The sequence below is a fragment of the Rhamphochromis sp. 'chilingali' genome (assembly GCF_963969265.1).
Source record: "Rhamphochromis sp. 'chilingali' genome assembly, chromosome: 17".
Lineage (NCBI taxonomy): Eukaryota > Metazoa > Chordata > Actinopteri > Cichliformes > Cichlidae > Rhamphochromis > Rhamphochromis sp. 'chilingali'.
In genome coordinates, this window is record NC_137944.1 from 3,935,957 (window position 1) to 3,950,154 (window position 14,198).

The following is a 14,198-nucleotide window of genomic DNA, read 5'->3' on the forward strand; positions in this document are numbered from 1 at the left end:
ACAAGTTGAGGCAGGACTGAAGGTGTGGCAGCCGCAGCCGTGAGGAGGAGCACGCACTGTGTCGTGTAAGAAAACTTTATGGAACTTGTTGTGCTCTCCCCAAGACTTTTCTGTCGGTGAGCACTTGACTGTGTTGCAGAAGGATCTGAGTCAAGAACAGATCTGGGAGGGCTGTCGCAGCAGGAACGTCGGAAGTTGATTTCGCGTTCTCCCGGACACCTGAAATCTGCAAAGCTTAAAGCCGGACTCGTCAGTTCATGGACATTTTCCCCTTGAGATCTGGAGGATTTTTGCTTTTGGCCATGGAGAGAGCTTAAGATTCTCGAGGAAGAGGTAAGTACACTGACAGAGCCCCGGCACTCCTTAACGATTTCAAATATCAATCAGCTGTCGTTTTTCCCAGAGCTGTGCTGAGCAAAGGTCTGGGAAGCTGCATGGCATTACGTCTCAGTATGAAACAGTACAATAGCAGCATTGCAGTGGAAGATAAAAACCAGCGATAAAGTTCGTTAAGTTAATATTCATGGACAATTTGAACTGGAAAAAGACCAAACCTCAGTTCTAGGAAATGTTGCCAAGTCAGAAATGTGGAAATTAATTATTGACAAATGTGAGTTTGTCTGCCGTACATGTGTATAAGACTGTTTTTATATGACTTCTATACCGCCTGGTTATACTTTTAATGGTCAGAAACACTTGACTTGCTTTATTTGCGGTTGTGCAGAATAGACCAAAGAGTAGTTAAACACTAAAAGTATTAGGATAAGAAAAAGAGACTTCCTTTAAATTGAAGCGAGACTCCTGAGACTACATTGCAGCTTTTATAATAGTTCCAGATTTGTGAGAAGGAAATAAAAATGAAATTACTCTTTGGGTTTTCTTGTTCTCCAGCCTATAGGCATTATTTATGCCTCTAAATCCCTAAACCTTTTGAATTAATATTCACTGGATGTGAATATTTTATGAAGAGCATCTATACATTTTGATGAGGGAAGTCTGTCTCTGCTAAATGGACCTCCACTATGTTTCCCAGAGAAACAGTTTAGGACTGTTTTGAGGCACATTTGCTTGTCTTCCAAACTCCTCAGATTCCCAATCTAATTGGCTAATTATGCAGTGGCCTGAAACATGGCCAGTGCCCAGAGGACCCTACATTTAACCAGTAGAGCCAGAAGGTTCCTCTCCCAGTGTCCTGGTGTCAGACAGCCATTCATAGTAGAAATAAGGAGAGTTGCCTGTGTGAGCCTTTTTTTTTCTAATTGTCCAATTTTATCACCTTTCCCCCAACCCTACTCTTCCCCCACATATTTCTGTGCTTCATTTCTGGTCTGATCCCTTTGTGCCCCTTTTTACTTATTTCTAGCTTTTACTGCTTTACTTTCTTTTTTGCAGTACCTCCTTTTCCATTCTTCATCACTTCTAATACAGCTGCGATGCGTAGATTCAGCTCTGAGGGTTCCCTCCTTGATCTTGATTTTCCGACATGGAAAAAAGTGGCACTGAAGAATTCTGGACAAGACCACGAGTCTGGCACCTGCACACTTCACTTGCAGGATGATGAGCTGGCTGGGAAATCAGGTCGCCTGACTCCCATCATCCAGGAGCCCACGGAGAGTCCGGGTGAGATGACGAAGAATGAGCTGACTCGGGAGCACAGCGTGAGTGCAGAGAACCTGTGCGAGCTGAGTAAACTGGAAAAGAGCCAGCTCAGAGGCTGTCTCATCAGTCAAGGCAGCAGGGCTTATAGTGACAGTCAGCTGGCCCCAGCTGTGCAGGGCAGCACTGAGAGCATGGAGAAAGCCGATCTGCCTCCATCGTCGCCTTCGTCCTCTTCCAGCTCCTTTAAGATGGAGCACAGACACCAACAGAGAGACAGACTGACAGCTGCTAAGCTGCACCTCAAGAGTCTTTTCGCACAGGTGCAGTAAATGACATTTCTATTTTGTTTCTATGCTGTGTTTTCGTGCAGCTGGTAGTTTAACAGATTACACCCTCTAAATGTTGTTGTAGATTTTTAGAGGAAGAAAAGCACGGCCACCTTCAAAACCCCCAAACTGTACATTTACCCATCCTCTAAACTCCTCATATCCCAGTCTAACTGGCTAATTGCAGCGTTTTCCAGCCTACAGAACACAAATGATCCTTTTCACGTGTCCTGGTGCCACGAGGGGACGTGCACAATGCCTTACAAGGTTTAAACACTTTAGTAACTTTGAGCCTGTTTTTCACTTGGAGAGGCTTATAAGTGACAGGATGGCTTAAGTCAAACTGTCACTTTAGAGAGTTATACATTTCAAATAAGCAGCTGTGGTGTTCAGAAATATCACAATGTACACACTGAAATGTTAGCAAACAGCAAGTTGTTTACATGGTCAGCAGAAACATAGCAATAGCAGCTGAATAGTACAGCTGTTGTCTGAAATTCCCTTTTTCCCATAAATTCAGTATGATAGAAAAGTACGAGGAAATAAAAGTCTTGGAAAATAATCGAGACTGTCTCTAATGAGTGTCCCAAATTCCCAATCTGCTGTAGGATCTGTGTAAGCTGGTGCAGTAGATGGCTGTGGTCACATGCACGTAGTCTCTCCATTCTGTTTGGCATCATTATGATCATGGCTCAACTGTTCAAATGGAACATCTTCTGGATATCTATTGTCTATTTAGTTTACTTACTCCCTCGTGCTCAATGCTGCTCTTCATTCTTTATGAATTTGCATTTAAAAACAACCCACATGGGTCCAGTTTTTCACTCATGGGGTTTTCTGTTTGTACATGAAGGTAGATAAAACTGAATTTGAATAACTGAACTGTAAACTCAATGAAACAAATACAGAAACACTCAATTTGTCAGGCATCACTAATTTTCTTTTAATTAAAATGCATAATTTGCTACTGCAGTGCTGGAACTTTCCTGACACTAGATGCTATATGTTAACAGACAAGTGGAGATTATAGTAGAAGTACACGGCTGTGCTCAAAGGGTGTCATTTGATTGCTGGGTTTTTCTATGAGTTACTGCAAATAAACAATATATTAAGCACCTTGAGGCGACTGTTTGGTGATTTGGTGCTGCATAAATAAAACTGAAATGATACCTTTAATTGGGTCTGCCTTAAGTAGACTTTTTGGAAAAAAGAAAGGTCTCCTGTAATAATTAGTGTTGACTGGAAGTAGGATATTGAGTAGTGCAACAATATATATTTTATTTTGAGATATTTTAATCCAAACCACACAGGCTGCTTTAGTGTGAAATGACTAAAGAATTGAAAATAAGACAAAACTGTTTTGTGTGCATCAGATATGCGCGTCTTCTGTTTTAGCTTCAGTCTTTTTCTGTTTACGGCCTCTAAACAGTCACTGTTGTTCAGTCGAGCTGTTTAAAGCTGCTGAGGTCTGGAACAACTTTCAACAAATGATGAAAAAGGTTAACTTCAGTTTACTGTGTGGTTCCTGTTTCAGAGTCCTCATTCGTCAAACTCCAACCTGGCCAACACAGAACAAAAAGACAGGTGAGAACATGGTTTATTTTGTTAGTTCTGGTAAATGTAGAAATAACCCCCCCACCCCCCCTTTTTTTTTTTTTTTTTTCCTTCAAATTTATTTATTTTTTTATCTTAGAGTCACTTTCAGGGTCTCTCTGATTCTGAAAGTGAGTCGGTACTTATCTTAATGTTATAAGAATGTGAAGGTTTGATCTGATGTTTATTTCAATGACAGCGTTATCTTTGCTACCATCTCCTCTGACACACCTTGACTCTCTCTGTTACCATCTTGTCCTGTATCATAGTGGTAAAGAGAGAAGGTCTCGCCTTGTATTCATGCATCAGTGGAGTCAAGTGGGTCACAGTAGGAAGAGGAATTATAATCGAGATGAGCTGGAAAAATGGGCCGAGTCCTTAAATGTCCTGCTGGGAAGTCCAAGTAAGTCCTGCTTTTTTCTGAGTTTTGGGTCTGATACTTGACATTTTAAGCAGAAAACATTCTGACTGTAAATTGCTGAACTTGTATTCCTTTTAATTTAGAGGAATAGAAAGAAATGTCTTTAGGGGGATGGCTGAAGCACAGAAGGAAGTGCGTGTCTTCTACTAATCAGAGGGTTGGTGATTTGATCTGCATGCCAAAGTATCCTTGACATCCACACCATAGTGCATGCATCCCACTCTGTGTTCATCAGTCTCCTCCACCCACTATAAATCAAATCAAATCACTTTTATTGTCACATCACATGTGCAGGTACATTGGTACAGCACATGTGAGTGAAATTCTTGTGTGCGAGCTTCACAAGCAACAGAGTTGTGCAAAATACAATAATGGCTACATCTGAAACTAATAAATATATGTACAATATATAATAGATGCTAGAGTGTGTGAAAGTTGGATAGAAAGCACTTAGGTGCAGAAAATAAATTGTGTGTGTGTGTGTGTGTGTGAATAGGTTTGTGTGTGTGTGAATAGGTTAATGAGCCATGCTGTATAAAATGCTTTGGGTGCCCAAGTAGAATAGAAAACCAGCTATATTTAAAAAAAAAAAAGAACAGCACAAATTCTTACTTACAGGTCATAAGTACAGGGAATTAAATGTTATTTTTTTATTATTATTTAATTTTTTTTAAAGAAGAAGTAAAAGTGGGTGGACAATCTAACAAGCCCTGAGCACGCCCGATCTCGTCCATTTACCATTTATATAGTTTTTCAGATGAAACACAGCTCATTAAGTATTTTTTATTTCAGTTGGTTTTATCCAATTACGCTGCCTATTTTATTTCCTTAACTTAGGGTCAGCCAAGATGCTGCCTCAGTGGTTTTCCTTGTACTCAGAAGTTCCTTGTTTCAGAGTTCTGAAAGCAAACCAGGATGTTATGCATTTAAAATGAAGACTGGAGTTGGGTAAAATCCTCTGGAGTCTATACACTGTTGGAGTAGAGCCAGCAGAGAGAAGATGAACTCTTAAAGTTAATACATGGAAAAATCATTAGGGACAAGTTGTTGATCAGGTGTGACAGACAGACTGAAGCGGGACTGAAGGACACTGAGGAAAGTCGTTAGAAGGATATCTGATGTCAGAAATTAATGAAAATAATTTTGGCAGTGCGGGAAAGAGGAAATGCTGGAGTAGCCAATGAAAAAGAATTCCCAGTGGGAAAAGAAGTGTTGGGGGAAATCTCGCCATCTGAATGGTCACCAGAGTTTCATTTATACTCCAGAGGTTGAATCCCCAAATTCTTGGTGACCTGCAGATCTTTCTTTTGGCCCTGCTGTCAGACTTACACATCACTCCTGCACTGGGGAGACATTCAAGTCAGATGACCACATCGCCCTGATAGGACACTGACAGTCGTCGTGCATGTTTGCTTTCTCCATAACTTGTGCTGCACGTCTTACTTGAGGACGGACGTGACATTTTTAGTTCCACTACAAGTTAGAGTCGACGCCCACGGACCAGTTTAATGTCAGACAATGTTTTCATGGACCGTAGTGGAAAAATACAACAAAATAAATTGATACGACCAAGACACAAACTGTGGTGTTTTCTAAATATAATAATAATAAACGCGAAGTCACTGTGTAATTGTGCAACTTTATTAGCAGCGTCGTCCTGAAATGCGCCAACAACATTGAGAGTAACATCCCTGCCCCTTAATGCTCTCTGGTTGCTATGGTAACGCGTAAATATTTCTTTCAAAATAAGAAACAAGAAACACAACTACAACACGGGAAAAGACCCAGGAAACTGAGTTAAGGATAAAAAAACCTGAAAACCATAAATTTCTCACCCGAGCCTCAACTCAGCCTGGGGGTTGGGGACCGCTGCCCTAGACACCCCCCCCCCCCCCCCCCCCCCCCAAAGTTATAGTTAAAGTTAAGGGAACACTTGAATAATATTTAATTTTTGGTGTGACTTTGAATCCAGCCCTTAAAGGCCTGGCTATTTTAATTTCCTGTGACCTTGAATTACGCACACGACATGACGAAAACAGATTTTCAACTTGCATTTCTTTCATTAAGAGCTGTGTAACTTAACATTATGGTGTTAATTTAGTTTTTTTTCTTTGCTATGTTTTTAGACTCTATATAAGGTAATGATTGGATTTGGGAGAATACAGAGGATTTGGGAAGGGAAGAACACACAGCAAATAATACGGTTAAAGCAAAATGGATCAGAGATTCCAGGTAGGATTGGGAAAAGTAATAAAAGGCCACCTGCTCGTTGGCAAATGAGCAACCAAACTTTCCACACAGGTACATTTTAGTCTGCTGGAGATTTTTATCTGTGTCAGATATGTCACCATGTTACTTAGCAACCATCTAGCAATTGGCTTTTATGACCTGTGACGCCTCGCAAAAGCATCCTAATGTCATGACAATAACTTTTCATTTATATCCACAAAGGCTGAATTAAACATAATTATAATGTTGTCATGTTGCCTAGCAACCACCTAACAAGGTGCTAAAATGACCCTTTAATTTAATCATCTACAACACCTCATGAAACCACTGTGTCATTTTCATTTCATGGTTAACAGCATAGAAAGACGCGTACGAGTGAATTAAAATAAAGCCGCTTTATTATTCCTCCAAACCTACTTTGAGTGCCTGTATTTTGGAGAAATAAGTTTTGATTGTTATATCCATTCTTTTTTCTTTTATGGGGGCTGCTTGGTTTGAGGACACCAGCAATACTCCTGTTACTTCATTTACATATCAGAGATTACACTTTGCTTAAATTAAATAATGCACTGCTTCCCTGGATCACAAAGGTGATTTGTTTTCCGTCATTCACAATTGAACCCTTGCAGTAATCATTTTCAGGATGACAGTGCAGCTGTGGGAGTTGCCATTTATTGCATTCTTGTTTAACAGGTACTAATAATGTAAACTCTGGAAAAATAAAAGAATTGTGTTCAGATTCAAAGAAATACAATAAGAAAGTATTTTCTTTATATACTTCAAATTGCAGCAGGATAACCTGACACTGAGAAAGATACTTTAGCTTTTGCACTTGAGTGTAAAAGGTCATTTACTTTAATGTCCTTACTGTTTGTGAGATTCTGACCTGAATCCTATCCTGTGACATTTCAGTGTCTCACAACTTCTGCCTTGAAGACATGTTTGCGCAACAAAAAAAATCACATGTTTCTCAAGTTTTTAAGCTGAATCGATGTCGACATCTGGTCTGACGTCAGTGACCCCTCTGTGCTGCTAAAAGTGCAGCACTTACCCTACCCCTGCTGCTTCTTTGAATAGAATAGATAGTAAACACCAAGACGGTTATAAATCACAGCTGTGTAAAGGCTTGAGAATGTTTGACTTCCTTGATATTAACAAGGGTTCTGGGTTTAACGGTGCGTGAAGGGGAAGCGTGTACAAGCTCCTGAATCCTGTTTCTTGGTAGTATGCTTTGTGCTGGTGTCGTCTATCGTTTTCACCCATTCAAGAAAAGCAGGGCATGTCCCGATGAAGCCCTTTGATAACACCGATGCATTTGCAGCATATTCTGAATGCCACAGAATGTTTCCATTCATTGTTTTCTCTTGTCACGTCAGTTTCCTCGTCATCATGTGCACTACCCAGTCTGACAAAACTATAGACGTGACTAAATTATTCAGGGTTTCAGCCTTGGGCGATGTCTTTGTGTACATTATACAAAGGAAGGTTGTGCCAGTAATGTGATCAGCATACTACTTCTAAAGGAGAACTTTTGTGGTAACTGGATAAGTTCTATGCAAAGCCTATTCAGGCAGATCAAAAGTGAGCATGCTATCAGAAAAAATAAAATAAAATCTGCAAAGCTAACATAACTGATCCATGCAGTCTGAGTCCTGCTGTGATTAAAAGAAAAGAGATGATGTCAGGTTGCGTCACAAAAATGTCTAAATGTCAGATTATCATCTTGCTTTTAAAACGTCTCCTCCGTGTCCCCCAGCTTGTTCAAAGTTGAACACTATTACTTCAAATTGACTCACCACAGTCATTGTTTATAATTAATATTTTACCATAATTAACAATTAAATGTTGAAAAGAATAAAATAAAAAGTTGACTCCTGACAATAACAGAACTCTAGTCTTAGTGCACGTCATAGCAAATGACCACAAGGGACTCAGTCAGTGGTCATGTTCACCATTTATTATAAATGTAAAGGTATTATTACCATTTTTAGGTTGTAATGGAAAAATGTTAATAAGTATAAAGCCGTTGTTCTAGCTGGAGCTGCGAGTGAAAGAAATCCAGTGGCTCTTAGCAGCAGACCCAGATCCCGCATTTAACTAGTGTTTATCTGTTGTCTTTAAATGACAAAAGGGGGGGAAAAGTGAACAGCTGTTTAGAAGCCATTATAAACCCCATCTAGCAGTTAATGAGTTTGTATAAGTGGTACGATCCTCTCGATGGTAGGGAGGAATAACAAGACATCACATTTGACCATGCCAGAAATCAAAGAGATCATGTGGTATGTTCATGACATTTCTAACCTTCAGTAGGACGTTCACATGGAAAAAGAGTAGAGCTAGGTTGCTTTCTCTAGTCTTCCTTTCAGGCATGATAAAGTGTTTCTGTGTTCTGTGCTATAAGATACATAAATTGATGTTGTGCTAAGGCTCACTTGTCGTCCTCTTCCTGGCAGCTGGTGTTTCAGTATTTGGAGCATTCCTGCGCTCTGAGTTCAGCGAGGAGAACCTGCAGTTCTATCAAGCCTGTGAGCGGTACAAACATTCGTCCACCAACTTCAGCCTGCAAAGGAGAGCCAAAGACATCTGCGCAACCTATATCCAGCCAGGAGCCCCCCGGGAGGTACACATGTTCATACTCAGTCTTACTGGTTGCACTGGGCAGCCTGTCTTCTTGGAACAGGAATTGTAATTCAAGTCCTGTTTATTTTTTCCTCTTTCTGCATTGCCAACTGTTTTACTGCTCAGAGTCTCTCTGTGTTATCAAGAAGCTTGTGTGGGTGGTTCAGATTTGACGTTATAGCGTTCCATCAATAGCTGCTTTCATGTGGAGCTGTTGTTTTTGTTTTTTTTCTTTCTTCCACTAATAGAGACATTTCCCCACAGCATGAGATTATATGTGTGACAGTAGCTGAACTTAAAGTACCAAATACTGTGGAGAAAAAAAATATTCATTTGCTTCTCCAGTAGGTCCCTTGTTTCCCAGGAGTCCAGCTCCACTGTCTTATACTGCAGCTATAGCAAGTCCAAAAGTAAAATGTCAGTATGAGTGTGAACAGTATGACTTTTGATGTGATTCAGGGGATGCCATTAATTTAGCATTAGCACTGGAACTTTAACAAACGGATCTTTTCTGTCTAGTTGAAGGTTTTTATGCCAGGAAGAAGAGAACTGCACTTATTAAAGTTTATTAACGGAAAGACGACTGTCCAGGAATCAAACTGTGCTTTATGTTGGCGAGCTCCAAGAATACTCACTGAAAAAGTAGGAAGACCTAAATGACATGACTTAACACCGAACCACTACAAGATAAAGGTTATCTGCAAAGCCCAAGAAGTTGTAGCCCACCATATCGTCAAAAATTTGGACATTTCTACACTGAAGAACAAAGAAACAGTGTTAACAAAGTAAAAGGAGCATAAGCTACAAAGCAGCTTCCTTTTGTGTTCATAACTATGAATGAAATCTTGTAAGTTAACATGTGCTAGCAGCAGATTTGGAAAACCCAAACGCATCAAGTCTGTACTGGGCTCTATTTCAGGAAGCCGGTTTAGAAAACTCAGAGTGAAAAACGATACTCAGGGTTGAGTAACCCCGAACTGTCCAACTCGGAATATTCGGTTTCAGAAAGGCTGATAACAAGTAGTTCAGTCAACACGGAGTTGCTTTAACCCCAAGTTAAACGCGCGCACGAGGATACATAAAGCCCTGATTAGTGGAGCACAGATTAAGCGAGTCACCATGGAGACGGAGGGAAAGAAGGCGCGGTCAATGTATTTTACAGCGCTTGAGGCCGAAATTCTGATGGCAGCATATGCCGATAACATGCAAATTTTGCAGAAAAAAAGTAACACAGCCTCAGCTGCAAAAGAAAGAGAGCATGCATGGCAAAACATAGCCGACAGAGTCAATGCGTGAGTGTTAATTTAAACATTGATCTAGGGATTTCCACCCATTTAACACGTTATTTTATTATATGTTATTTTATTTTGTATTTCATACATTTTATTTTGTGACGTGATTTGAGCGCAGGTGCAACCCAACAGGCCCCAAACGTTCCTGGCAGCAAGTAAAAATGAAATATAAAAATATAGTCCAAACAGGTAAGGTGTAATTGTATTATGAGCCATAGTGCTTGGTCTGTTTGTCCCATGTAAATCAATTGCAGTTAAAGGCTACATTAATTTCCCCTCTGTAAGCACTTATTGAAATTATCTGAGCACATTACAAGTACATATTTGCTTACTCTGTATGCTCAAATGTGACCCGTTATAGCCAACAGAAAAAAAGCGGAGGCCCGAAAAACAGGTGGGGGTCCTCCACCACCACCACTCACAGAGCCTGGCCACTTGGCTTCCACATTTGTGATAATGTTGGCAGCATCACATATGATCTTCACAGTGCAGAGAACACGAATTAGCATCCATTACTATAATGAAATAATTTGTTAGTTTGAAATGCTACAGGGAACTATGTACCTGTACATTAATGCTGTGGAAAGACTTCCTGTTCACATAGTCTCCTTCATTTACTGAAGGAGCAATGATTGGAATGTGAGTGCCATCTATACAGCCAATCACGCCTGGGAACCGTGAACATAAATGTAAAATTTAAGTAGTAGTTCAAGTATCACCACATCATGAATTAAGTTTTGTTCATCCTGATACCTGCAATTTTGTGGCATCCCTCTTTGATAAATCTTGTGGGTCTATGACCGGGGAACACCACAAACGAGTGCAGGAGACGTTTCAGTGCAACTGTAACATTCCTGACTGCCCGACAGACGGTAGCCTTGGAAACGTGCTCAGCGTCACCAATATTATACAGAAAGCTCCCGTTTGCAAAAAACCGAAGTGCGATACAAATAATATGTACAGAACTGAGAGAATGTCCGCGATGTGTCACATGAGCAATATTAGGCCTGAGGATGTTATTCAAATGAATTATAGATTGTGCTGAAAAACGGTAACGTTCACACAGAAAATCATCAGGAAATGATAAAATGTCCGAACGCGCTCTAATCACTCTCTCCCGGCGGAGAGCTCTGCAGAGAATTTGGGCTTCACGATCTACTGGCTCTTCAAGGAAGGGGCACGCCATGTCCGACACTTCCTACTGTCAGGTTTCCGACAAAGGGGCGGAGACAGTCAGGGTTAGTTGTAGTAAACCTGCTAGGGGGCAGGTTAGCTTCACGGAGTGTGTCGTCATAGTAACTCACTGAGGCTTCATCTGAACTCGCTTTGTGAAACCGAAAACCCAGAGTTTTCGTTAACTCAGGGTATACTTACTCAGTTTTTCCACTAAACCGGCTTCCTGAAACAGGGCCCTGAAGCTCAATTCTGAGGTGGAAAAATGAATAAAACAAACACGATCACAGTGCCATGTCAACATAATTCGGAAAGTGCTCCTCTGTTCTGGGAGTATTCACACACCGAAATCATGCACTGTTGTACTGTGACACTCACTGATCTTGGCAGATGTAAAGCTGCAGAAGGAATTCTGAGGATGTGAGGTTATCTGTAAAGCTTGCATAAGTTCTATACATTTCTTTGTCACAGACGCATGCTAATAATTATCTGTTTAAGGGAACTTTGTTCATTATCAGCTTTGCATGCTCCTCATTCTTTCCACCATCTTCATGAACTCTTCACCTGGAGACTTTGAGCATTTGTTGGCTGGTTTTCCTTCAGTAACCTCAAGTTATTCCAAACCGTCTCTACTGGAACAATGTTGATGATACAGCACTCATTATTGTGCTACCTGGTAATCGAGGCTGAGGAGAAAACAAATAGTCTTAAGTCAAACTCGATTTTGATGCTGATTTTTATCTATTTATTTTTTGGCTTGTCTTTCCATATAGTATTTGAATTGACTTTATGTGGCTATTGCACCATCACTGTGTCCTATTGCAGGTAAATCTGGACAGTACGACCAGAGACCTGACGATCCAGCTGCTGCAGGCTCCCTCTCGTAGCTCTCTGTCCCACGCACAGAAACGCATCTACTCACTTCTGGACACAGACTGTTACCCACGCTTCCTCCAGTCTGACGTCTACCTCGCCTTACTCCACGAGGCTGAATAGATTCCCCACACTTGGACTCAGGAGAAGGAATGGTGGCTTGGTGGTTTCTGGAACGGCTCAACTTCCTTCAAACTGTAAATTATAAAAGCTAACTGTGCTGTCAAAAGATCGAGCTGCTGTGTACAAAGTTTAACCCCCCCCCCCCCCCCGACACACACACTCCCTGACGTCGTAGCTCAAATGTTAATAATAGTTGGACACTGTAAATAGAAATATTGGTTACTGCAATTAAAACTTGGGGAATTGTGTTTTCACTGAGATGTTTGTGATGTTACAATGCTGGGATTTGGTTTGGCTTACTTTAGGATTAAGACTGAAAACAGTTGGAAACGGCCAGCGAGCTTCTGTCCGTCATACAAAATAATGAAGTGCTAAACTTGAACCGCTACAGTGAGGTTGTCTTTTTACACCGATGGCATCGCCAACAAGTGAGACATTTTAACTTGTTAAAAAAAATCACAATTTAAGAGGAGACCTCTCTAAAATCTGAAAACAGCATTTTACTTTAGTTTCATATTATTCCAAATGGAAAGAATCTTGATAAACTTATCAAGACAGTTAACGATCTTATTATTATTCAGCCCCCTGTACCATGGAGAAGTAAGACAGTTCTGAAGGCTTCATCCTTCAGAACAATCATCCTGATACCAGCAAGCTATACAAAGTGGCCAGTAAGTGTATATACTAATATACTGTACCAACACAATTTTTGAGTCCAAGATTGTAACTTTACCACTTGTTACTAGTTTTTAAGAAGCAGCTACATTTGGCTCTAACAGAAAACCTCCACACATAAGGCAAACATTTCGCTGAGAGCAGATCTCACTCTCAGAGTTTCCTCTGCTGCATGAAAGGGGAAAAACAAGTTCAGCAACAATGAGCTCTTTGCTTGAAAGGTCAGAGTGTGAGATATTCAGAAAGCAACGGTGAGAAACCTGAATAAACTGACTGGTGACTTAAATAGCTTCATGCCTTTAGGAAATTTGAGTTGCTTTAGTCTTTAATGTTCTTTGTATTCCTCCTATTCCTGCCTTGTAGCAAAGAGGTTCTTAGTTTGAATCCCAGTTGAGGTTTCTGTATTGAGTTTGCATGTTTTAGGTTTCCTCCACCTTCCTCTCACAGTTTGTTCTGGTGTGCTGGAACATTTCTTTAACTTGTATTTAGCTGGACAGAACAAATATATTTTCTACTATCCTCTGCACACCAAGCACATTAAAGAGGTGAGGAGAACAGCATCAACCCAGTTATGAAGTAATTGGTATTTAACAGTTCCAGTCAGTTTTATGTTACTGCAGTGGCTGCAGCCATTCAAGCAAAGTGTCCCCACACATTGTCTATAAGACACAAACAAAGCCAGTAGTTCATAAGCCTGTGCCTTAGTGTGCAGTGCAAGAGGGTCGAAATATTGTGTTTTTTAAATCACATTTTTGAGTCCTCGTAGCGAATACACGAGATATACAAAAAAGTCTGAAAAACTATTTAAGCTCTGCAAACAACTCAGCGTTACACCCGCTCCAAAGGGAATCTGATTTTTGTTTATCAGAACAGTCTTTATAACCAGCACTACTCATCAGTATCATGGGATATAGGTGCTGTGATGCTGCACACAGTCTGCAAAAACTGTTTGCTGACTGCATTTTTATACCAAGATCATCTTCTAGCCGTGACGCCTTCTGGGTTAAAATCATTTTCTAATCCTTTACGTTGAGTTGATCGGGTTGCCATGTTTTTCAAATTTTGTTGATTTAATTTAAGGCCCTTTTCATGTGTTAGTTCGTTTATTCTGCCCTGAATTAGTTGGTGAGAACGAGCTGCATTGTGTCATCATAAACTATGTGAGAATGTTTAGTCCGCTTATTGGTCAGATGTGTCTGGGAGAGGAGCAACAAAAGTAACATTAGGTTGTGGGTTTTGACCAAGTGGACAACATGGATAATATACATTAATTTT

At 40.5% G+C, this 14,198-nt stretch overlaps 1 protein-coding gene across 2 annotated transcripts; it reads left to right on the forward strand.

Annotated features, from left to right (window-relative positions):
• Positions 1 to 12,475, forward strand: LOC308384920 (uncharacterized protein). Of its 2 annotated transcripts, none has more exons than XM_080863571.1 (6): positions 1 to 333; positions 1,393 to 1,919; positions 3,460 to 3,509; positions 3,788 to 3,921; positions 8,622 to 8,788; positions 12,078 to 12,475. In XM_080863571.1, exons 2-6 carry the CDS (start codon positions 1,434 to 1,436, stop codon positions 12,246 to 12,248), a joined length of 1,008 nt encoding a protein of 335 aa, XP_080719697.1. In that variant the 5' UTR covers positions 1 to 333; positions 1,393 to 1,433; the 3' UTR covers positions 12,249 to 12,475. The 2 variants fall into 2 exon arrangements, with proteins under 2 accessions (XP_080719697.1, XP_080719696.1); XM_080863570.1 differs by having other exon boundaries at positions 12 to 333; positions 1,364 to 1,919.
• The last annotated feature ends 1,723 nt before the right edge of the window (positions 12,476 to 14,198 follow it).

What these genes read in the sequence shown, in the direction of transcription:
- LOC308384920 (XM_080863571.1), top strand. Translation starts at nt 1,434, where the DNA reads ATGCGTAGATTCAGCTCTGAGGGTTCCCTCCTTGATCTTGATTTTCCG. An exon ending in AACACAGAACAAAAAGACAG is followed by an intron (nt 3,510 to 3,787) that starts GTGAGAACATGG and finishes CCTGTATCATAG; the next exon opens with TGGTAAAGAGAGAAGGTCTC. An exon ending in TGTCCTGCTGGGAAGTCCAA is followed by an intron (nt 3,922 to 8,621) that starts GTAAGTCCTGCT and finishes TCTTCCTGGCAG; the next exon opens with CTGGTGTTTCAGTATTTGGA.